Below are 23,401 nucleotides of genomic sequence, written 5' to 3'. Positions count from 1 at the left end.
TTCTTCTCAAACAGTTTAATAGCAAATAAACAAAGGAAGGTACCACACTTGGCAGATACAAAATGACTTTTTGTCCGTGTGTCTGTGCAATTAAAACAGATTTAGGTTCCCCATTGGGACGAAAGGAAAAACACACAAAAAAAGGAAGGAGAGTCCTTTTAAACACATACTCCCTTGCTCCAAACTTTTAACAACTTTTTTCTTTTTAATCCACTACACAAACTGTGATTAGGTAAGAAAAGCGACAAGGGCTCTTCTTGCCCTTTTTTTTTTTTAAACCATTAAAGCAAAATCCATAATTTTCTACAGAGTACAACACAAGTTCACACACACAAAAAAAAGACATCTTTTGTAAATCAAACAGGAAAAAAAGGAAAGCTCAAACAAGGTCAAGGAAAAGCATTTCTACGGCTGAATCACGACTTTGAGTTGATTGAATCCCGTTGTTGCTGCAGAACAGACTGTGCGTTTGGTCATAGTGGCAATTTTTTCTCTTCACATTGTGAAATCACTTTACATTGTTTTCTAGTAGAAAAGGCAAAAAACTGTACAAAACCCCTAGTGTTAAATACAACGTTTGTACCAATAAAAAACTCACACAGGTTTGTCTCCAAAATGTAAAGTTTCTTTTTTTTTTCTTTTTAAATTATTCACAAAAAGCAGCTGGAAATCAGAAAGGCAGCTGCCGCTCCAGGGTCTCAAATCCATTAAAACCACTACAGAACAATTAAAACAATCAGAGAGAAAAGGAAAAGGAAACAATGTCCAACATTTGGCATTTGGTTTTATCCACAGGTTTTCCCAGAGCTCCTCTTGGAACTGAAAGCAAAATATATTGGCAAACACAGCTTCTCACTGCACAGAAAGGGGAGCCTCGGCGCCTCGTGCCGACAGAGGCGGCTCTGTGCAATCAGACCGTGGGGCACACAGCAGGCTCTCAGGCTAGGGCTCTGGCTTCACCCCATCCCACATCACCCCTCTCAGGACATCAAGCAGCCTATCTACAGGGGTCCTCCACTTGGCTGCCTGTCCTTCCTAGTAAGGTGGCCTCAAGCATAATATATTGGGCAACCTGTGGGGGTCCCAGAGCAGACATTCTGCTGGCGTCCCTTCATCACCTGGGCGTAGATGATGCTAGTCAGTGCTTCAATACCCCACCCCCATCCCTTGCTGCACCTTGTCACCCTTCCCTGGACAATCTTGCTCCCACTCTCCCTCCCACCAGTGCTTATGTCTCAGTGGGACCTGTCAAAAATCCTCCCTGCTGCCTCTGCTCTTCACAGACCCACCATCCCTGTCTACTCATTTCCTCTAGCCCCTCTCCTAACTCACATTCTTCCAAGTCCCCAAGACCCTGAGGCTGGATGGTGCTACAAGAGAAGAGGGTAAGTTTCCCTTAGGAAACCAAAGAACTGGCTGGCCTGGCACCCGGGGACAGTAGCTATTTGGCTCTTCACCCAATTTAATAACAAATTCTTGCCCTTACCCCAAGTCTACTAGCTGAGTAAGAGCAGAGCCACAGTGAAGAGCCAGTGTGGGGTGGTTGGTGCCCAGGGCTGTAAACAGTGTGAAGACTGTAGTATTTATTGTGCTTGTCACCTAGGGAAAGAGCAGGCAGGTGTATTGCCACTCAGTGTGCAGACGGCTTTCTGTGGGTAGTTAGGAGCACAGCACCCCCTCCTCTGTGATTTAGCCTTCCGTGCTAGGCCTCCTGCTTACCCACAGCCACCTTTGGTTCTACTTTCGCCTCTCCAGCCCCCCTGGACTCCCTGAGCAGAGCAGCCAGCCTCCTGGATGCCCCACCGAGACCTGGAGGCCACAAAGAGTGACAGTCTAAGTGCACAGGCAAACACTCTAAGGGCAATAGAGGAGAAAGTTGCCACTTCAAATAAAACAATACAATCTTGAGAAAAAAAATATCAACCCCATAACAATTTAAAACATCTTCTTTGAAACCCCTTTAAATCAGTCAGTTTTTGCACAAACTATAGAAAACAGAGAGGTGAAGGTGATACATACGAAGGTGTGGAGAAACAGCAGGAAACATGCACAACTTGTCTTTTCTGGGCATAATCTTAGTAGGAAAGGAAAAATTCAAAACAAAAAGGCAAAAACAATACAAAACCCCCCAAAATTTCAAAGCATCACATTTTGCTGTGGAGACTGTAGGAATAAGCATGGATGTGAGCTGGTTGAGCTGAGGGGAGGGAAAAGTGGCCCTAGGGTTTCCCTGCAGGGCTGCTTCAGGAAGAACCACAAAAGGAAAACAAAAAGCTAGCTGGGGCCCAAACCTCAGCCTCAGTGAAAAGCGAACGAGTGGGGGTGTTTCAGGTGTTTTCTGCAGTTGAGAACTCAGAAAAACAAAAATTAATAATAACACATGCGGTCTCCTCAAGCCCCAAAACTATATCAGCAAAATGTGTTCAGGAGCCTCAAAGATTTTAGTGACATCGTTTATTCCATTGTTTATTTCCAAGCTGTCTTTAAACTAAGCACACAGAGGAGGAAGCCTGGAAGCGGACTGGCTGTGTGTTTACAGGGTACAGACACCACACGGCATGTGCTAGCAGGGCTGCTCTGAGACAGTTACAAAGAATCGGAATCACAAAACCAAGTGGTTATCTTATGAAGTTCTAGAAAAATAGATTTTTTTTATATTCAAATGCAAGTTTAAATATTTTTCCCTTCAGCAGTCGTTCTAGCAAAACCAATTTTGGCAGCACAAAAGGGAAAAAAAAAAGAAAGAAAAAAGAAAAAACAAGGAAAGAAACAAACATAATAAAATACACATCAGCATCAAAGGTCAACACAAGGTCAAAGGTGAGAGTTCAAGCATCAGAGAAGCTGAAGAGACAGGGATTTGGACGATGTACTGGACGCCACATCGACATGCTTTAGGCACAACGATGAACATACGGCAGGAATCTAGAAAAAAAACAGACCAGAAAGAGGGAGACCCACTGAGTTACACAGAGCAATACATCCAAACAGAGAGACCAGGACACTCACTGTGTGCAGCCTGAAATGAGGAGGGGGCAGGGCAGGGCAGGGGTGGGGCAGGACAGGGACTTTTGCACATGCTAACAATGGACACAGGGAAAAGTTCAAAAGGACATGGAGGACACCAAGAGAACATCCAACTGCCAGAGACAGAAGGGAACCTAAGGCTTGGATTTCCTGCAAAGCACCTAACACATCAAGACAGTCTCTGGGGTAAGCAGGGCCTCAGCCTCTTTCCCACTACCTGGCAAGACCCAAGGGGAGAGGAAACAAAAGATGCTGACTAGAGCAGAAGGGAGATTATTTAGGGTAGAAGGCCAGTTTCTTGCTCAATCTTGGATGGCCCTTTGATCCCGGAAATCCAAGCCCTAAGCTTCCACATAGGCCCTGGCCACTCGTGTGGAACCCAGGACACAGCGGTCGGGCTGCAGTGAAGGCAAATCGATGGCATGATAGAATCCAAGAAACAAAACTACAGCAGAAAACACACTGTAAGTGAAACCTCCCTCCACACAACAGAAATAGACTGCTTAAGACTTCACTTCAGTCTCCACTCTGAGCTGAGCCCTTCCACATCAAGACTTATAGGGAGCAGCTTCTTCAACAAAACCATCTTTGGCCTGGGGAGAGAACTGTGCTCAAGGACAGTGCTCCTGCTGTGCTTAGGAACTGGGTGAAGGGGGAGAAGAGAAGTGCATGGTCTCCCCAGCTGGCTGGCTGCCTGAGCACACCATGAGCCTGCTGGGGCTACTGCTCCTTTTACAGCCCCAAGTAGGTATCAAGTTTGGGGTCACACCTTTGCCTCTAATATCATTAGGAAGGTAGTTTCATAAGGTCCTAGAGCACAGGACAAATCTGTGGACAAATGGTGAAATGGGAGAGAGAGAAGGGGGAAGACAGAATAGAGTTTCTGGTTAGGGAGCACAGCGCTGGCAGACCCTGTGGAGCACAGCTCTCACCTCTGCCGATTCACAGCATTAATGTTAGCCTTCCCCTTGGACAGGTTACCTGGGCTGCAACGGTCACAGAAAGTCAGTAGTTTCAATCATACACAGCACCCCGTGTGTACAACAATCACATTCTGGATTCTACAAAATCCTGGCCTTTTCCAGAGATATAATTTAGGTAATAAATATTCTCCACCCCGGAGCTGTATAAAACTTCTATAAAAATAGAAACGACATTCTTGGTTCCAGCCGGTTGGGATTCAGAACAGTGCCTGCCCAACCTAGCATTTTCTTTCTTTTTTTTTTTTTAAAGTTTTTTTATTTTTATTTTTTATTTTTGCATTTATTTAAAAAAAAATCCCATCATTACCCTGGAAGCCTTTAGAACAGTTTTATCTTGAAACACAGGACACTTTTCTCCCATTTTGCAGAATTCAAGTTTATGTGGTTCAGTTTAAGAAGTGTATTATTTCATGTTTCTTAAGAGGACAATAGACCCAACTTATCACTATGAGAAGAGAACAGCTGTCCCAGTTTCAATGGGATAATCCAACACTAACGACTACCTGTACAACAGCAAGATGGTCAATCCCTGTCTATACATACAGGGACAGCATGATAAACAGAAGTGTCCCCATCTGACTTAAAAACAGGCTAGCCCCTTTCTTTTAATCTCTGTTGCTAGGAGTCAAGACTTTTAACTTGTGAGGTTTAAGCTTCCAAGGACCCAGGAACCCAAGCCCTGGCGGTGGCTGAGAGTCATATGCTTACGGGGCTACCTCTGCCCAGATGAACATTCCCAAAAGCATTTCTTGGAGCAGAAGCAGAGCCCAGAGGCTGTGGAGGACACTGGCAAACACTGGAGTTAAGATTGGTGAAGGGCAGCAGAAAGCTAACTGTAAGCATGAACACAGACTAATACTGAGGTAAATGAACACTAAACCCACATGGAGCCTGTAAACGTCCTGTACTCTCTTCTGTCTCTAGGGGAGGCTTGCCAGACCCCTGTGGGAACTCAACTTCTGGGACACCTTCATCCAAGAGGTCAGCGTGCACTTCTGCATCCTCCTGAATACTAGGCTCTGCTCAAATACAGTATCCTGGCCTCAAGAGACCTTGATTCAGGTCCATCAAGAAGCAGGGTCCTCCTCCTGGCTTCTGATCGCTCTGCCTGTGAACAGTCCACCCTTGTTGGCTAGATGCTGCAAGAGCTTCTTAGATTCGCCCTCAAGAGGAAATTGTGGTGGGGAAGGAGGCAATATTCTTTGCTGTGGTGAATTTCCATAGACTTTCTTCAAAATAAACTGTTGGAAATGAGCCATGGTTCTAACTTCACACTGAAATAAACTAAAAATGACCTCTTTGGCTGCTTCCCCCAAAGAACCACCAGCCAGGTAGGGTAATACAATACCCATGGTGAGCTGGGATGGCTAGTAATGGGTATCTCCCTGTTCTTTGCATATTTCAGGCTAAATGAAGAAGTGCTTTATTTACTGAGACTTGCTGACCCCCTTTTAGGAAAGAAGGTCAAAAATCCAGGACAAAAATCAGAAAAATGGGTGGCAGAAGCTTAGCATTTCCACAGAGAGCAGCTAGTATATGAAGGGGTCTAGATGCCAAGCTACCTCACCCACTCTGCCCCTGTAGCTCATTAGATCTTGCCCACCCTCGCACTCAGGGAAAGAGATTTGGGGTAAATCATTTTTCTGTTCTGCTCAGTCCTCTCTCTTCCAGTGGTTTGGGGCACATTCTGATCATCTTTTAAACCATTTCCCCCTTCCTCAGGGTGGACTGGTTGGTGTTGGTCCTTCTCAACATACTGGTTACAAACACAGCAAACTTTAAATAAAGGGAAAAGAAACAAAAACAAAACAAAACAAAAACCCCCTCAGGATATGGCACCTAAACTCCAAAGTAAAACACTGGAAACCAAAGCACAAACTTGTCCTCTGTACGAAGCGACACTCCCACAGAAGGCAGTAGCTGAGTCTTCAGGGCAAGCTGTGCCTGCGAGAGTGGCAGGGGTCAGGGTCCAGGGCTGTCAGCACACAGCCTTAGGGCTTCGAAGGATTAAGGGTGCTCCTCCCCACTTACCACAAGATCTTCTCACTCCAGTCTCAGAGGGAGCGCGCTCAGTAGGGCTTACTGTCGTTCTTGGAACGCTTGAGCTGCACTTTAAGCCTCTTCATTCCAATCTGAAAGCCGTTCATGGACTGGATGGCAGCTTGAGCTGAGACAGGATTGTCGTAACTTACAAAACCTGTGTGTCCAAGCAGAAACCTAGGTGAGAGACTAAGTCCTCCTTATGCAAGAGATTATGTGTTAGTCTCAAATCTCAACTTTCCTCAGCGGGAATGACAATTCTGGAAAAATATCAACATGAAAACAAGTAGGTTCCCAGTGGTACCACCTCTGGACCAGCGCTGTAAGCAGAAATCACCCCCTCCGATTCAGAGAAAAGTGACGCTCAAAGAGGTCATACGATCCGCCCAGGTCAAAGCCCAAAGCAGCTTTTGGGGGCTGGAGAGATGGCGCAGAGGTTATGAGCACTGCCTGCTCTTCCAGAGGTCCTGAGTTCAATTCCCAGCTCACAGCCATCTGTAATGAGATCTGGTGCCCTCTACTGGTGCAGGCATACATACATAGAGGCAGAATGTTGTATACATAATAAATAATCTTTTTTTTGTTTTGTTTTTCGAGACAGGGTTTCTCTGTGTAGCTTTGCGCCTTTCCTGGATCTCGCTCTGTAGACCAGGCTGGCCTCACAGAGATCTGACTGCCTCTGCCTCCCAAGTGCTGGGATTAAAGGCATGCGCCACCAACGCCCGGCAAAAATAAATAATCTTTAAAAAAAAAAAAGCAGCTTTCTCTGAATTTGTCAGCAGCTCCTTTCTTTCTCAGTGGCAAAATATTTCATCCCATTCTGACACCAAAAGAGAAGCCAACATACCAAAACACTTGCTCAGGTTGGTCTGCTTGTCTATGAAAACCTTGGCAGACACAACATTCCCAAAGGGCATAAACATCTGCAGCAGGTCCTGGTCTCCAAACTCCTGGGGCAGGTGATAGATGAACAGGTTGGCTCCCTCTGGACCTTCAAATATCCGATGATTGGAAAAGTATCAGTGTTAAGTATGCTTATCAGCCAGAGCCAAGAGTCGCTCATTCCCATCTATACCAACACTAGCAAAATCAACAAATTTATTCTTTGAGGGGAACTAAACAGATTCTCTAAACACAAGGCAGGAAACCTAGCAGAAATTCCAAGATTAGATTTCTCCCCTTGCATATAGCCATGAGGCATCTCATGGAAAGATATCTTTTGGTATTTTGTTTTTCTTTTTTGTTTTATTTTGTTTTTTGAAACAAGGTTTCTCTGTATAACAGCTCTGGCTGTCCTTGAACTCAGAGATCCGCCTGCCTCTGCCTTTCAAGTGCTGGGATTAAAGTTGTGTTTTTTCAAAACAGGGTCTCATTACACAGCTCTGGCTGTCCTAGAACTATGTACACCCAGCTGCTGGCCTCAGACTCACAGAGATCCACCCGCCTTTGCCTCCCAAGTGCTGGGATTAAAGGCATACACCACTATTTTTGTTTCACAGAAAGATGTTAAAGTCGTGCCTTGCCAGAGACAGTATACAGGGATTGGAAAGAAGGCGGATCTGCATGTACAGTAGTAAAACAGAAAGCGAACCCACAAGGGAATAAGGAAAAGGGGGTAAAATGGGTTCTATAGTCAAAACAAGTTTCAGCCTACCACTCAGGAGGCTGAGATAGGAGGATCTCAACAAATCCAAGGTCTGCCTGGGGTACATAGTAAGACCACCCTGCCTCAAATACAAAAACTTATAAGTAACAAAAATTAGGTTTCAAAGCACAGAGTTGGTGGTACATGCCTTTAACCTCAGAACTTGGGAGGCAGAGGCCAGCCTGGTCTACAGAGTGAGTTCCAAGACAGCCAGGGCTATTACCAAGAAAAACCCTGTCTCGAAAACCCCCCACCTCCACCCAAAAAAAATAAATTAGGTTTCAAAACTGTGCCTGGATACTAAAGGGCAAACAGACTGGTAGTGCCATTGGCAAGAACGGGAGCAGCAAGTAAGAGTGGGGTGCTAGTAGAGTTTCTAGTGGACTGTATCCCAGTAAAAAGAAGACATTTTTAAATGGACCTATGCTTAACACATTACTTACAATGTGATTTTCTAATGAAGAGTGACTAAGACAATAGGTAACAATTCAGTCATTCTCCAGCCACACTTCTCCCAGCTGTTATAAACACACGCCCTTTATTGCCTCCAGGACCATGCACTTGCCATTTTTGTGCCACTACTTCTCTTTCTCCTACACACACTTGGTTGGCTGCCTCATATCCTCTAGGTCTCTTAACACTAGTTCACACACTAAAGCCAAAAAGGACACTTGTTTGTTTGTTTTTTTTTTTTTTTTTTCCATTAGTGCCTAAACCTTATCAAGTTGTGGTTACAGAAACCCAGTCAAACCTGAATACTAAGGTGCTAGCAGGAACACTGTCTAGAAAGTCTCTTATAAATTTAATATAATTCATATGAAACCCACTGACTATATCACTCTATCTCATCCCATCTCAGTATCTCACTTAGGACATACATTAATCAGAAAGAAAGGTGTCAAATGAGATCCCTAAAGAATACTTAAAACAACCCTCTGACAGGTTCATAACCACAGAAGACTTCCTAACTGAAGATTCTTGTCAAATGATCAGATGCAATAATTACAATGTCTGTTCATTTCTTTGATTAAAAACTAAGCTCCATCCTAAGAGGATCTCTAGGGATTCTGATCCCCCACCCCAAACTGCAAAAACACTACACTTCATAGTCTTTCTCGGTCTGTCCTTGCCTGGGCTGGGCAGAGGTTAGTCTGGCCACCTATATTGTTTCCCTAAACCTCGACTTCAATTCTGGTGCACTCACCTTCCTTCTGGCTTCCAGCAGCACCAATGCTCTGCTGTGTCAATAAATTCTGGTTGTACAGAGTGGGCAGCGCCGCGGCGGCGTACTGCTGGATCCCAGAATATGCCTGGGTGAGGGCCTCCATAGTGCTCCCAGTGCCGTTGGAAAGGCCACTGCTGCCCAGACCACCATTCAATGCAGCCATTCCTTTGTTGGGGGAAGAACAAGGTTAATATATTGGAAAGAGTCAATTGATTCTGAAGACAGATATACTTAAGTTACTAGAAAATTGACCCTCCCAGCAAATCTGCCCTTCCATCTCTCTCTTAACTTCCCACTGAGTGAGTCTATTCATCTGAGTGGTCCCATTTCAGGACACTTCACCAGGCTTCGATGCTCATGTGAACATCAAACAATTCACACCCCTCACTGCTCTCTTCATTACTGTTTTCTAGCACATGGAAGGACTGACACCATTCACAATGCCTATACCTGTTTTTCATCTTCTTCATACAAAGCTGGAATATGTAAAATCAGGCCCAGAACCAGGGACTTTTAAGATGTGAGTAAATGCTATCATTAAAATAGCACCCAACATTTACTGAGCATGTTCTGTATGGCAGGCACTGAATTAAGTGTGCTCATCAGCCCTTTGCCAATGTTCTCAGTCTAATTTATCGATTGATTGGTTGGTTGGTTGGTTGGTTTTTTAAGACGGGGTTTCTCTGTGTAGCCCTGGCTGACCAGGAACTCACTCTGTAGACCAGGCTGGCCTCGAACTCAGAAATCAATCTGCCTCAGACTCCCAAGTGCTGGGATTAAAGGTGCGCACTGCTGTCACCACCTGGTTCATTTAACATCATCTTCATAAAAGGTTGTTTTGTATTTTAAAATTTTGTGTGGGTGCTTTGCCTGTACATATGACCATGCACCATGTATGCGGTGCCATGAAGGCCAGAAAAGGATGTCAGATCCTCTGGGATTGGAGTTACAGACAGTTGTGACCCATCATGTGGATGCTGGGAATCAAACCCAGGCCCTCTGGAAGAGTAGCCGGTGCTCTTAACAGCTGAACCATCTCTCCAGCTGCTCATTTAACTTTTTTTTTTTTTTTTGGTTTGTTTTTTTTCAAGACCAAGTTTCTCTGTGTAGCCCTGGCTATTCTCAAACTCATAGAGATCTGCTTGCCTCTGCCTCCCTGGTGCTGAGATTTAAAGGCATGTGCCACCACCACCTGGCATCATTTAACGTCTTAAGAACGCTTCAAAGTATTCTATTACTCTATGGATAAGAAAATGACTATTAGAATGATGGTCCAAGGTTACAACTAGCTAAGCAGCAGAGTCTGACAAAACCCTGACTATTTCTAACTTCTCTTGGGCCAAGGCAATTTATCTAACCGGTACTGGGTTAGTTTATGATGTGCCATTTATAAAGTAGCTGGATGATAACCAGGGGCTGCCCATTACCTGCCAAAGAGCCAACGTTGAGGCCAGCTGTTGCTCCGGCTAATGTTTGCAGGGCTCCAAGTGAGGCTATAGGGTTGACAGAGTTACTGCTGCTGGAGCTCGGTGAAGACCCTGCTATTAGAAATTGAGTTAAATCATCACTTGCCTTTTCTTGTCAACAGGAACCAAAGCACAAGAATGATCCTACCTAACTCTTCTATTTGCAAAAGGGGTTTTGCAATCACTGAATTACTGAAATAACATCTGAGAGTGGTTCAGTGGGTAAAGGTGCTTGGCCATCAACCTTAAGGACCTGAGCTCCATTTCTGGGCCCACAAAGGGGAAAGACTCATCTGCTACAAGTTGTCCTCTGACTGTTACATAGGTAATGTGGCATGTGCACATTCTCACAGTCACAAATGAACACACACACACACACACACACACACACACACACACACACACACGTAGCTAGAGTTTTCCTGCCTGGCCCACAGTCAGGACAAATCTCTCTCACCCACCAGTCCCACAGCCGCTCAGACCCGACCAAGTAAACACAGAGACTTATATTGCTTACAAACTGTATGGCCGTGGCAGGCTTCTTGCTAACTGTTCTTACAGCTTAAATTAATCCATTTCCATTAATCTATACCTTGTCACATGGCTTGTGGCTTACCAGCATCTTCACATGCTGTTTGTCATCGGGGCGGCTGGCAGTGTCTCTCAGCCTTCCACTTCCTAGCTTTATTCTCCTTCTTGTCCCGCCTATACTTCCTGCCTAGCCAATGGCCAATCAGTGATTTATTTATTGACCAATCAGGAACACACTTGACATATAGACCATCCCACAGCTCGCAGGCACACACACGTAATATCATTTAAAATTTTTATTTTAGCTGGGCGATGGTGGCGCACGCCATTAATCCCAGCACTCAGGAGGCAGAACCAGGCGGATCTCTGTGAGTTCAAGGCTAGGCTGGTCTACAGAGCGAATTCCTGGATAGGCTCCAAAGCTACACAGAGAAACCCTGTCTCTAAAAACCAAAACCAAAACCAAAAACAAAACAAACAAAAAAATTATTTTAAATTGTATAGATGTGTAGCTGTATAAAAGTATAAATACATGTGAACATAGGCTTACAGAGGGTGGAAAAGGAAGTTGAATTCTCTGGAGTTACAGGCTGTTGTGAGTTGCTTACTGTGGATGCTAAGAACCAAGCTCAGGTCTGCTGAAAGACCAGTACACGCTGTTAATCACTGAACCACCTCTCCTGCCTCAATAATTTAAATTTTTTTATGAAGAGCAAAAACAAACAAGGGTGTGATCCACAAATCTTTGATCCCAGCACTTGGGAGGCAGAGGAAAGGATCTCTTTTGAGTTCAAGGCCAGCCTGGTCTACACAACAAGTCCAGGATAGCCAGGACTCACACAGAGACCCACAGGGGTGGGGTAGGGGGAGACACCAAGACCAAGACCTCTGAATCTTTGTTCATAATACAACCCATCAAGATGACATCCCACCCCTGCAAGCCTTCAAAGTGGATCTGTCCAAGAAACACAATGCTCCCTGTTGGCTCCTTACCTGAACTGGTGAGCACGCTGAGGGGACTGCTGGATGTAGTGAGGGCATTGGTACCACTTGGTGTGTTCTGAGCTGCACTAGCTGCAGCAGCTAGTGCAGCCAAATTCTGTAGCTGCATTGCATTTAACCCTGAAATATCCAGAAAAAGATATCAGTCAGCAGATTAGGTGTTCAACATTTATTCCAGCAATGCTTAAAAAACGTCCCAGACAAAGAGGAACTATCCTATGTAAGAATATACTTATTTTCTGTATTTTCCATAATAAACTACAGGGATCCAAAAGATCTAGTAATAAAATTTAAAATGCCAGGGTTCTAATTCAGTGGTATAGCACATGTTACCATGCACGAGGTCTTGGGTCCTCTCCTCAGCAGGGAGGAGAGGAGAAGAAACCCAGAGCTTGTGAATCCAATAGCAACAACGCTCCAGACGAGCACTAACACAGAGGTGGGCAAAACTGAATGAGGAGCACACTTGTAACCTGTCATGGGGCCAGGGGCTCAAAGGAACAGTGCCAAAAGCCACAGTAAAAAAAAGTCCCCCTTACACACACGTAAGTGCACTAAAGAAGCAGGGAACAGAGATCTAGAAGGCTCCCATGGGAGTAACAGGAAAGACCAGTAATAGGAGAAGGGATAAAGAAAACACTGCCACTGTAACAGTAAATTAATCATCAGAAGAAGGCAGAAAATAATGTGAGGGAAAGAATTGTAAGTAAAACCTTAGTAATACAGAGTTAAGAACAAATTAACAGATTTGATTACATAGAGAAACCCTGTCTCAAAAAAGCTAAAAAAACAAAAAACAAACCAAGCCGGGCAGTGGTGTTGCATGCCTTTAACCCCAGCATTTGGGAGGCAGAGGCAGGCGGATCTCTGAGTTTGAGGCCAATCTTGTCTATCTACAGAGCGAGATCCAGGACAGGTACCAAAACTACTCAGAGAAACCCTGTCTCAAAAAACAAAAACAAGAACAAGAACAATGAATTTGAATTGTGCTGTGGATTTTGTAAAGCATTTTACTAGAGGATATACATACTATCAGGACAGGAAATGGACAAAAGTAAAAACACCATACATTACAATTTAATAATTTTCCCAAAACATAGAAAAAAATCAAATTCCCTAGGACAAAACCAATCACTATCAACACTTCAAAATGCAGTTCACCAAACATGCCCCTCTTTCTCAATGTGTATGATTAGCTGTACCCTGCTGCACAGGGTACAGGCGCAGGCTACTGTGGGACTACTCACATGGTGCCTCCTCAGACTTTTCTGTCAGCCTGTGGCTCATGTCTGTCTTTAGAACTTCATTTGCTACAAACTATGTTATTTATAATCTACATTTTCCATGCATTTTTTTGTTGTTTTCAAGACAGTGTTTCATGTATCTTAACAGCAACAACAACAGCATGAATTCAGAAACACAAAAACTCCTTGGTTCGAGCAGCTTTGGGTAGGTATTTACACAAAGTCACTGATTGTTACTTCATTATATATATAGGGCTCTTGGCCATTTTCCTTCCCCAACAGTGACTTAGAATTAAGTATACCAGACAACTTCAGAGCAATGTGGCATCAACCAACAATAAGGCTACATAATAGCGATAAGAAAGTTTGAGTCCTAGATAGTCACCTTATGTAAGGAGTGAAAAGGTTTGGCAGAAATGGTGCAAAGCTCTCAGACTGAGACAGCCGTCTGCTGGCCCATGCGCTGCTGCTCCTCTGCAGCAGTGAAGCACTTACCTCCCATTGGGTGGAGGCTGCTCAGGGTGTTGAGGTTCCCAGAGGAGGCAGTCTGCTGAAGGAGCTGCAAATAAAGCTAGACATTACACCAAAAAACAGAACAAGAGTGAGAGTGAGGGCTGGTTCTGCATCTGGGATAACTCTACAGCACAGCAAAGCAAGAGTGCAGAGGCCCCCAGAGAGAAGGAAGTCAAAGACAGATCCCAAGCCAACACAAATGCAAGCCTAACGACGACATGCAGCACGAGGAACACAGCAAAGCCCGGCCCAGAAGACTGTTCACTGGACAGTGAGTTAAGCTCAAGTCTCTGGGCAGCAGAATACAGCACAGCAAAGAACAAAAACAGCACAAAGAAATAACCTAGTGCAAGTGCTAGCACACCTCAGGGGTTATAGGCCATTTCTAGTTTCTTTCTTTCTCTCCCATGTTCTCCCAGTAAGGCCAACACATCATATTCTTTAGGTTACAACCACTAACTAGTTTATTATTACCTTGTTGTTGTTTGAGATAGGTTCAAACTATTTAGCCCTGGTTGGCCTCAAACTCAAAATGTAGACCAGGCTAGCCCTGAATTCAGAGCTCTACCAGCACCTGACTCCTCAGAGCTGGGATTAAAGGTATACACCATCACACCCAGCCTTCCACTTAACTATTTTTATTTTATTTTTTAATTTATTTTATTTTTATTTTATGTGCATTGGTGTTTTGTCTACATATATGTCTGTGTGAGGGTGTCAGATTTTGGAGTTACAGGCAGTTGTGAGGTGTCATGTGGGTGCTGGGAATTGAACTCGGGTCCTCTGGAAGAACAGTCAGTGCTCTTAACCGCTGAGCCATCTCTCCAGCCCCCCACTTAACTATTTTAAATTATCATATTGGATCTTATTTTAGTATTTCTTGTGTGTATGTGTGTGCGCATGCGCGTGCAAGCATGTGTAATTGAGACAGGGTCTCTCTTTATGTAGCTCTAGCTGTCCTTGAACTCACTATGTAGACCAGGCTGGCCTCAAACTCAGAGATCCGCCTTCCTCTGTCCCCGAGTGCTAGGATTAAAGGCGTACACCACCACACCTGGCTAGAGATCATTTTCAAAGCATTATTCTGGTGGAAAACGACAGTTATCTCTAAACTTATAAACAATGTTCCTGGCATTAAGAAATAACTATTGAAATATATAGAATAATCTTTCACCTTTTCTTACCTAATTTTAAAGACATACTAGTTAGAATAAATTGGCAGTTCTAAGATTTAAGAAATATGGAAACCAGTGGGCATTAGGTTAATTAGAAATCAGTACGGGCTATAGTGGGTAGCCGTTCCAGCTCTGACCTGGAAGTACTACCTCCATGGAGGCTTTGGTAACTGTCACACCTACAAGGTGGAGCCGAGACAGGACCCCTGAAGACCCAAGATCCGGATGGGCCGGCTCTCTTGGTTCTTGGATCCTGGACGCTGGAGGTAGACCAAGCAGAGCTCTCCAGAGAACACCTCTGGGCTGCGCTTCACCTTTCCCAGACCCTGTAACCTATCCCTTCACTTGTAAGTTACCCCACAAAATAAACCTCTCTTTTAACTACATGGAATTGCCTTAATATTTAAACCAATAATGGGGCAACAGAACTATTATCTTCCCTGTTTCTACACAGAATTAGTATCTGAAAGAATAAAGAACAAATGACTGCAGTAGTTATTTCTATATGCACATTTCCAAACTAGCTATACAGACTTAAGATTTCACCATTTGCCGGGCGGTGGTGGCGCACGCCTTTAATCCCAGCACTTGGGAGGCAGAGCCAGGCGGATCTCTGTGAGTTCGAGGCCAGCCTGGGCTACCAAGTGAGTTCCAGGAAAGGCGCAAAGCTACACAGAGAAACCCTGTCTCGAAAAACCAAAAAAAAAAAAAAAAAAAAAAAAAAAAAAAAAAGATTTCACCATTTACAGACTCAGAGAAGACAAGGTTTCAGTCTGGCCAGGAACTCACTGTGCATCACAGGTTGACCTAGAACTCATCATCTTCCTGCCATGGACCCCCAAGCACTAGAACTATAGTAATGTGCTACTATGCTGAAAGATGCCCTTTTCCTTTGTGTCTCACAATTTTAATAATCTCCTGTGAGATTATTATTGACTAAAACCTAAATAATAGATTACAGCTGGATCTTCTTTTAGACTGTATGACTCAAGTCATTAACAGAGAAATCAATTAAAGGAAACCTATTTACAATTTGGCAAATGCAACAAATATGTACCTATATTTCTCATTTAAGAGCATCCATTTTAATTTCAGGATCTTTCAGTGTGCTGAAAGATACATTTATCATGCTTTCAGGGAAGACTCAATACAAGATTTTGATGAGCTGGGTGGTGGTGGCCCATGCCTTTAATCCCAGGACTCTGGAGGCAGAGGCAGGCAGATCTCCTGTGAGTTACAGGCCAGCCTGGTTTACTTTGTTCCAGACCAGCCAGGATTACACAGAGTTACCCTGTCTTGAAAATTAAAAAAGATGATGCCCACTAGAAAGAGACATCGAAAATGAGGCCGAACAGAGAAGATTTCTTGAGGATATCTCTTGGAGGCAGGGAATTACGAGACATTTATAAATCTTTAAACTAAAATCATAATTTCACTTGAATTGTAGCAAAAGCCTCAAGATTAAACCATAAAGGAGACAGACAAGACATCAATTGACACTCCTAATTTTTACATAAAATCTCTACATGCCCAAAGTTGCAAATGCCATTGTTTGTTAGCTAGAGATAGAAGAAAACAGCCAGGAGCTTGCACAATCTGCAGAAAGCAAACCACACAACTCACTGCTAAGTACTGGGGCCCAAGAGTGTTCAGACCAGCCAGGTTCCCCCACACAGATGCTGCGCTGATCTGCTGCATCTGCTGCTGGAGCTGCTGGGCCATTCTCTTCTGTTCTTTGTCCTTCTGGGTGTCAGCAAACTTTACCACCATGGGAGAGGAGCAACCCTAGGAAAACACCAAAACCAAAGGGTCAAATACCCTCGGACTTCTACATGCATGCTATGGATGGAGAAAAACACACGGACACAGACACGGACGGACGGACGGACGGACACACACACAAATTAAAACAAAATTCCTCCTGGGTTGCAGGAGGAAATCATCCTTTTTATTGATATGAAGGCTGCAATCTAATTTCCACCACCCCCAAATGACTTTTTTGATAGATAGCAGTGGCAAAAGAGTATTTCTTTCATTTCTTTTTTTTTTTCCTTTTGTTTTTTCGAGACAGGGTTTCTCTGTGTACCTTTGGAGTCTGTCCTGGTACTCACTTTGTAGATCAGGCTGGCCTCGAACTCACAGAGATCCATCTGCCTCTGCGCCCCCCCCCCCCCCCCCCAGTGCTGGGATTAAAGGCGTGTGCCATCACCACCGGCAAGACTATTTCTAATAATCATTTTCTGTTTATTATTTTTAAAACAGAGAAGTCTTACCATGTTGCTAAAATTGGTTCTTAACTAGGTTCACGTGTTCCTCCTGTCTTAGCCTGAATCACTGGGCCTTTAAGCATTCTCTTATCTGCCTCCAATGTTAGTTAGCTTTTCAAAGATGTATTTACTAACTCTATATGCGTGAGTGTTTTCCCTACTTGTGTAGGTATGCCCCACGTGCATTTATGGTGCCCAAGGAAGCCAGAAGAGGGTGTTGAATCCCCTACAACTGTACTTGTAGATAGTTGTGAGCTATCATGTGGATGCTGGGAATCAAATACAGGTCCTCTGCAAGATCATCGGGTGCTCTAAACCACTGAGTTCTATGATTTTAAACTTAGTATTTCATACCTTAAAGGAGATTGACTGTTAAGTTTCAGGGTGCAAAGGATTTTCCTGACAAGGGGTTTTTGTCCTCTTCCACCTGTCTGCTCCTTACCTCCATGGTTTGTGCTTGGTGCATTGCTTTGATAGCTGTCTGTGCCATGGTTCTTGTTGTAAAAGTCACAAATGCACAACCTGGTAAACAAAGAATCAATATTCATTTGTTTAGAGATTTATCTGTCAGACATTAATTGAACATCTAACTTACTGTGTGTTAACTACCATGTTAGCAATATGATCCTACTTTTCAGGATTTTCCAAGCTGGTTCAGTAGACAGATTCATGATAGGGTACTAAGTGCTACCAAGGAACCACAAATAGCCAAGAGTGATTGAGGGAGAAGCAAAGAGCCTCAGTTCATGCTAAAAAGCAAATGTGAGAAAACTGTCCCATTTTGGTCATCAAGATCTTCTGGAAACAAGAGAAATTGAGGAGACAGAACTCCTTAAGCAGGACTGGAAGAATACATAAGGGACGCCGGGGTTGGGGATTTAGCACTTGATAAAGCACTTGCCTAGCGGGCGGTGGTGGCGCACGCCTTTAATCTCAGCACTTGGGAGGCAGAGCACTCTGGAGGCAGGGGCAGGCGGATCTCTGTTTGAGGCCATCCTGCTCTACAGAGTGAGTTCCAGGACAGCCAGAGCTAGACAGAGAAACCCTGTCTCAGAAAACAGCAGAGAAAAAAGAAAGAATGGAGGAAAAGCCAAGGGATCAACTGGTGAGAAGAATGACAAGACCAAGGTGTACAGCAAGAGGCGGCAGGCCCAACCTTCATCTGTCTTCTACTGGTCCAGTTAAATTAAGAGACAGCAACTTAAGACATTTTTTTAAGTCTTAATTTAAGTATATTTTTTAAAAGCTATAAAAATGTACCACCTCGGCTCAAGCCATCAGGTCCCCGCAATATCCGGCATTCTTCAATCTGTCCAAATGAAGAGAACATGACTCGGATGTCATTTTCAGTACACTTCTTGGAAATCATACCAATAAACAGCTTCCTGTCTTCCACAGCTAAAAGAGTAAAACACAAAAGTCTTGGACATTATCACTAAAAGGCAGTGTAGTATAGAGTCAAGAGCCAAAGGGTTTGAATCTTGGCTGTATCTCATATAACTCATCTCACAGATTATTTTTTTTTCTTTTGTTTTTTGAGACAGGGTTTCTCTGTGTGGCCCTGGCTGTCCTAGAACTCACTCTGTAAACCAGGCTGGCCTCGAACTCACAGAGATCCATCTGTCTCTGCCTCCCGAGTGCCGGGATTAAAGGCGTGCACCACCATCACCCAGCTCATCTCGAAGACTCTAAGACACATTTCTTCCTCCCATAATTTTATATCAATAGTATCTTAAAATTATACATATTTGGAAGCATTTGCATAAAATATCGAGAATTGGTGCTGTTGTTCAAGTTACTTCACCAATCTGTTTGATAACAGACAGCCCTAGGTCACCACCAAGGCTAATCTTGTAGGTATAAAATGCAATTTCTGGCATCTTGTCATGCACTTGGTAGGTTTGCTCTTTCTAACAATACCATGAAAAGGTTTTACACTTGATGTGACCACGGAACAGAACACTTCAGTGGGAACTTTCTACTTTCCTTTTCTGATATTTTAAATTTCACTTACTTAAAAAATTCTCCCTTAAATTGTGAATGGCATTTGGTCATTTGTCTGTCTGCCTGCCTTCCTCCATCCTTTCCTCTCTCTTTCTTTTTTGAAACAGGGTCTCTCAATGTAGCCCTGGCTGTCCTTGAACTTGCTATGTTGACTAGACTGGTTTCAAACTCAAGAGATCCTCCTGCCTCTGTTTCCTGTGGGTCCTTTGAATCTCTAACTGAAACTCTTGAGAATTCAGTATTAACATTCTAGCCTCTGGGCTTTTTACAGCATTGTTCTGTTTTATTTTGTCTAAATGAAACTAAATGAGTTAGCTGCCATCTAATTTTAGGTGGATTCTACTGAGAAATCTGCATAATTCCCACAATTTCACTACGAAAGACCAAGTCCTCAAAGGTGGCACCGAGCATAGCTGTTCGTTAGTAGTATAGCCCCTGAGATGGTCTGCCTGTTTCTTTTCTTTTTCTTTCTTTCTTTCTTTCTTTTTTTTTTTTTTTTTTTTTTTTTTTTTGGTTTTTTGAGACAGAGTTTCTCTGTGTAGCTTTGTGCCTTTCCTGGAACTCGCTTTGTAGCCCAGGCTGGCCTCGCACTCACAGAGATTCGCCTGGCTCTGCCTCCTGAGTGCTGAGATTAAAGGCGTGCGCCACCACCGCCCAATGGTCTGCCTGTTTCTACACATCTTTTTCCAAGCTGTTTCAGGACAAATTCTCCTCTGAGCTTCCTGGGAACGGTTTGTTCAGCTTTCTCAAAGAGTTCACTTGTGGGAGTGAAATGAAGGTTATCTGTAGCTTTCTGACCACCAATTTTCATTTCTTTTGGCTTCCATTATATTTTGCTTTTACAGACAACACTTTAAGTCTGAGTTCATCCCCAGCTCCAAAAGTCCCTGGGTCATAGCTTGTTGCTGGGGTGCAGTATCTTGGCAACTGCACTGGTTATGGCCTTGTCCCTACTGAGCTCAGGAAACTCTGTCCTAAAGCACTAGCAGGTTTGCTTCCCAGCTGGTCCACTTTCCTCCTTAACTCTGTCCATAAGAAATTATACTTATCAAGGACATTCTAGGTTTTCTGTTTGTGTATCTGACTGTTTTTGAAATATGGTCTCATGTGGCCCAAGCTGACCTCAAACTCCTAAATGCTTGAAACTACACTGAATACTACCACACCGGGCTAATTGATCCTAATAAGTAATATTTCTGTTAACTCTATTTTTCTCACTTATTTATCAAAATTAAGACAAGAGAGATTTGTTGTGGTTTTGTTTTTTTGTGTAACAACAGCCCCGACTGTCCTGGATCGCCCTTCTATAGACCAGGTTGGCCTCTGCCTCCTGAGTGCTGGGGTTAAGGTGTGTGCCACTACTGCTTGGCTCAAGAGACTTTTATAGCACAATTCAATACAAGTATCTTTTTTTTTTTTTGGTTTTTCGAGACAGGGTTTCTCTGTGTAGCTTTGCGCGCCGTTCCTGGATCTCGCTCTGTAGACCAGGCTGGCCTCGAACTCACAAAGATCCGCCTGCCTCTGCCTCCCGAGTGCTGGGATTAAAGGCGTGTGCCGCCACCACCGCCCAGCTCAATACAAGTATCTTAAGAAAGGAAAAGAAAAGAATCTCATGCAGAGCAGACTTGGCATGCTGCTTACCATTGTTCTTTTCACTGTCAGCAGGTTTCATCTGTATAGGGTGATGCATCTAAACAGGAAAACCACTGGTGTTATTCTCCAAACCCATTAATGGCTTTCAAAAATATAAAGACTCTAAAGGGCATACCAAAACAACAGCCTTTAGAATTCTCATAGCTGCCCAATGATCTTACTTACAAAATATTAGACAGAATGTGAGTCATAAAGTTAAAATACACTAGACTCTTGGCAGCGAGGACAACTTTTGGTCTATCTTCTTTGAAATGTTCCCTTTATATAGACTCCTTTTCACAGCAATTACCTTTCTTCCAAAATGCTTTCCATTGTGTGCTTGACATGCAGAAGCATGTCCCATGCACAAAAATTGAAACAACTCCATTTTTACTTATAAGAGCCTCTTACCCCAGGGAGGACCTTCATGTTGTGAAGAGCATTCTGAGCTTCTAATGCAGCTTTACGGGTGTAAAATGTAACAAAACAGCACCCTGAAAAAACAAGATTTTACAAAATTAGTGCCTTGGAAACAGACAATACTTAGAACATTTCTATCGCTACACTACTGCAGAACTTTAAGGGAGGAATGAGTTTATTAAAATTCAAGAGGAGGAGAAGGGCACTATCTCTTTTTTTGTTGTTTTGTTTTGTTTTAATTGAGGCAGGGTCTCTGTGTAGCCTTGGTTGTCCTGAAACTCACTCTGTAGACAAGGCTAACCTCAGAGATGCGCCCGCCTCTGCCTCCCGAGTGCTGGGATTAAAGGCGTGCGCCGCCACGTTCATCAAAGGGTCAAGAGAATGTCGTCTTTTAAGCGTCTTTCTTGGTTGTTCTAGTCCTACTCCAGCTCTGGGCTGTATCTCTAAATTCCTTGTAGTCATTAGGAGTCTTCCTTTGCTTTTGTGACTTTTCTGGAAAAATCCTTCCCCCTTATAAAAACAAAAAACCCTGAGACAATTTCATGTAGCACAGGCTGGCTTTGAATTTGGTATGTTAGCTAAGGATGTTCTTGAACTCCTGTCTCCACCTTCTAAGAACTGAGATTATAGTCTACACAACCATGTACGTCTAAAATGCTCCCTTTACAAAGGTTATGCGCCATCACATTTAACCCATCCCATCATAAACTAGGTAATATGCTGAGGAACAAGACCTAGACACAAGCAAGCTAGACACAGCCCTTATTCTAGCAGCCTGGTTTCCTGAAAACTCCTTTTCTCTCTGCTTGCTCAGAACAAATCACTCCCTATATCACAGCTAGTTTTTAAAATATTTGTTTTATTATTTTATTTTATGTATACGGGTGTTTTGTCTGTGTACCATATGTGCTGGGTGCTGAGGAGGCCAGAAAAGGGCATTGGATCCCCTGAGACTGGATTTACAGCCTGTTGTGGGCCACTGTGTGGATGGTGAGAACTGAACCTGGATCCTCTGGAAAGAGCCAATGGTGCTCTTAATTGCTGTAGCATCCCTCCAACCTCTCACAGCCAGTTTCTGTCCATATGACTCAAACGTAACTATCACTAATTAAATTATAAAATTACTCAAGAACAAGAACTTAGAATCTTTTTTGAATTATTGATTCTCATCAGATAATTCTATTACTCACAGCACTTGGTACTGTTTTGAAGATTTTGTACTTTGTTTAGTATCTGGAGACAAAAGGGTCTTAAAAATCTTGGACTTCAGTGGTCTGATACTTGTGTGTTATTATGAAATATGCCATGAGGAGAAAATTCATCTGTTTCTAGATCTTAAATTGGGCACATACAACAACCATATACCTCACATCTGTACTGGAAAATAGCTTTTACAAAGAGTCACAATAAAATTGGTCATTTGAAAAATAAGAGTATGTTTGTATGTACAAGCAAAGCTAATGTCGCCTACTTACTCCTGGTCTCCTGAACTGCACATGTCACTGTGATCTCTGGAAGAACCTAACCTTTCTCTCCCTAACCGTTTTGTAGGCTACTGCCAACCAACTGCCTCAATTAAGCCCTTCTCAGCTGATCAACTATCATGGAAGGGCTTGTGTAGCATCAGTTTACTCCAGTCAGAACCCTCCTGTGGCTAGTTTACTATTTTAAGCATTCCATTCCTAGATCAAATGAGACACAGCTCCGTGAGTACTTACAGAGGACTGCCCAGGTGCATCTTACAAAACATCCTCATGTGGTCACCTTAATATTTTAAGCCATTAAATGTTTGGATTAGAAAATATAGCTAATATAAAAGGATACCTTCCCCTATAAACACAAAAATACCCTCACAATCAGAGATAAGATGTTACAGTATTATTATAGAAATTAAAAATAAAACCCAAGCCGGGCGGTGGTGGCGCACGCCTTTAATCCCAGCACTCGGGAGGCAGAGCCAGGCGGATCTCTGTGAGTTCGAGGCCAGCCTGGGCTACCAAGTGAGTTCCAGGAGAGGCGCAAAGCTACACAGAGAAACCCTGTCTCGAAAAACCAAAAAAAAAAAATAAAACCCATCTGGGTGTGGTACATGCTTTTAATCCTAGTACTAAGGAGGCAGAGGCAGGAACTCTTGAGCTTGAGGCCAGCCTGGTCTACATAGCAAGTTCCAGGACAGTCAAAGCTAATATAGAGAAACCCTGTCTCGAACAAACAAAAAAACCAAAAC

At 43.5% G+C, this 23,401-nt stretch overlaps 1 protein-coding gene across 13 annotated transcripts in view; it reads right to left on the bottom strand.

The window, feature by feature from the left end:
* Celf1 (CUGBP Elav-like family member 1) overlaps positions 1–23,401 on the bottom strand; it is a 79,599-nt gene continuing 56,198 nt past the window's right edge. For 4 of the 13 annotated variants that reach the window (XM_052726524.1, XM_052726520.1, XM_052726517.1 and 1 more), the window contains 11 exons: positions 21,166–21,248; positions 20,764–20,812; positions 18,382–18,516; positions 17,561–17,640; positions 16,475–16,636; positions 13,659–13,734; positions 11,911–12,039; positions 10,348–10,461; positions 8,900–9,085; positions 6,898–7,041; positions 1–6,207 (listed from right to left, as the gene is read on the bottom strand). In XM_052726524.1, coding sequence (XP_052582484.1) covers positions 6,080–6,207; positions 6,898–7,041; positions 8,900–9,085; positions 10,348–10,461; positions 11,911–12,039; positions 13,659–13,734; positions 16,475–16,636; positions 17,561–17,640; positions 18,382–18,516; positions 20,764–20,812; positions 21,166–21,248 — 1,286 coding nt within the window. In that variant the 3' untranslated portion in view covers positions 1–6,079. The remainder of the gene's footprint in view (positions 6,208–6,897; positions 7,042–8,899; positions 9,086–10,347; positions 10,462–11,910; positions 12,040–13,658; positions 13,735–16,474; positions 16,637–17,560; positions 17,641–18,381; positions 18,517–20,763; positions 20,813–21,165; positions 21,249–23,401) is intronic. The other 9 variants (XM_052726525.1, XM_052726514.1, XM_052726515.1 and 6 more) reach the window with 6 other exon arrangements.

This window comes from Peromyscus californicus, unplaced genomic scaffold, assembly GCF_007827085.1.
Source record: "Peromyscus californicus insignis strain IS unplaced genomic scaffold, ASM782708v3 Scaffold_7__1_contigs__length_154581171, whole genome shotgun sequence".
NCBI lineage: Eukaryota > Metazoa > Chordata > Mammalia > Rodentia > Cricetidae > Peromyscus > Peromyscus californicus.
The sequence above is the reverse complement of the archived record's forward strand: the minus strand, read 5'-3'. Positions and strand labels throughout refer to the sequence as shown.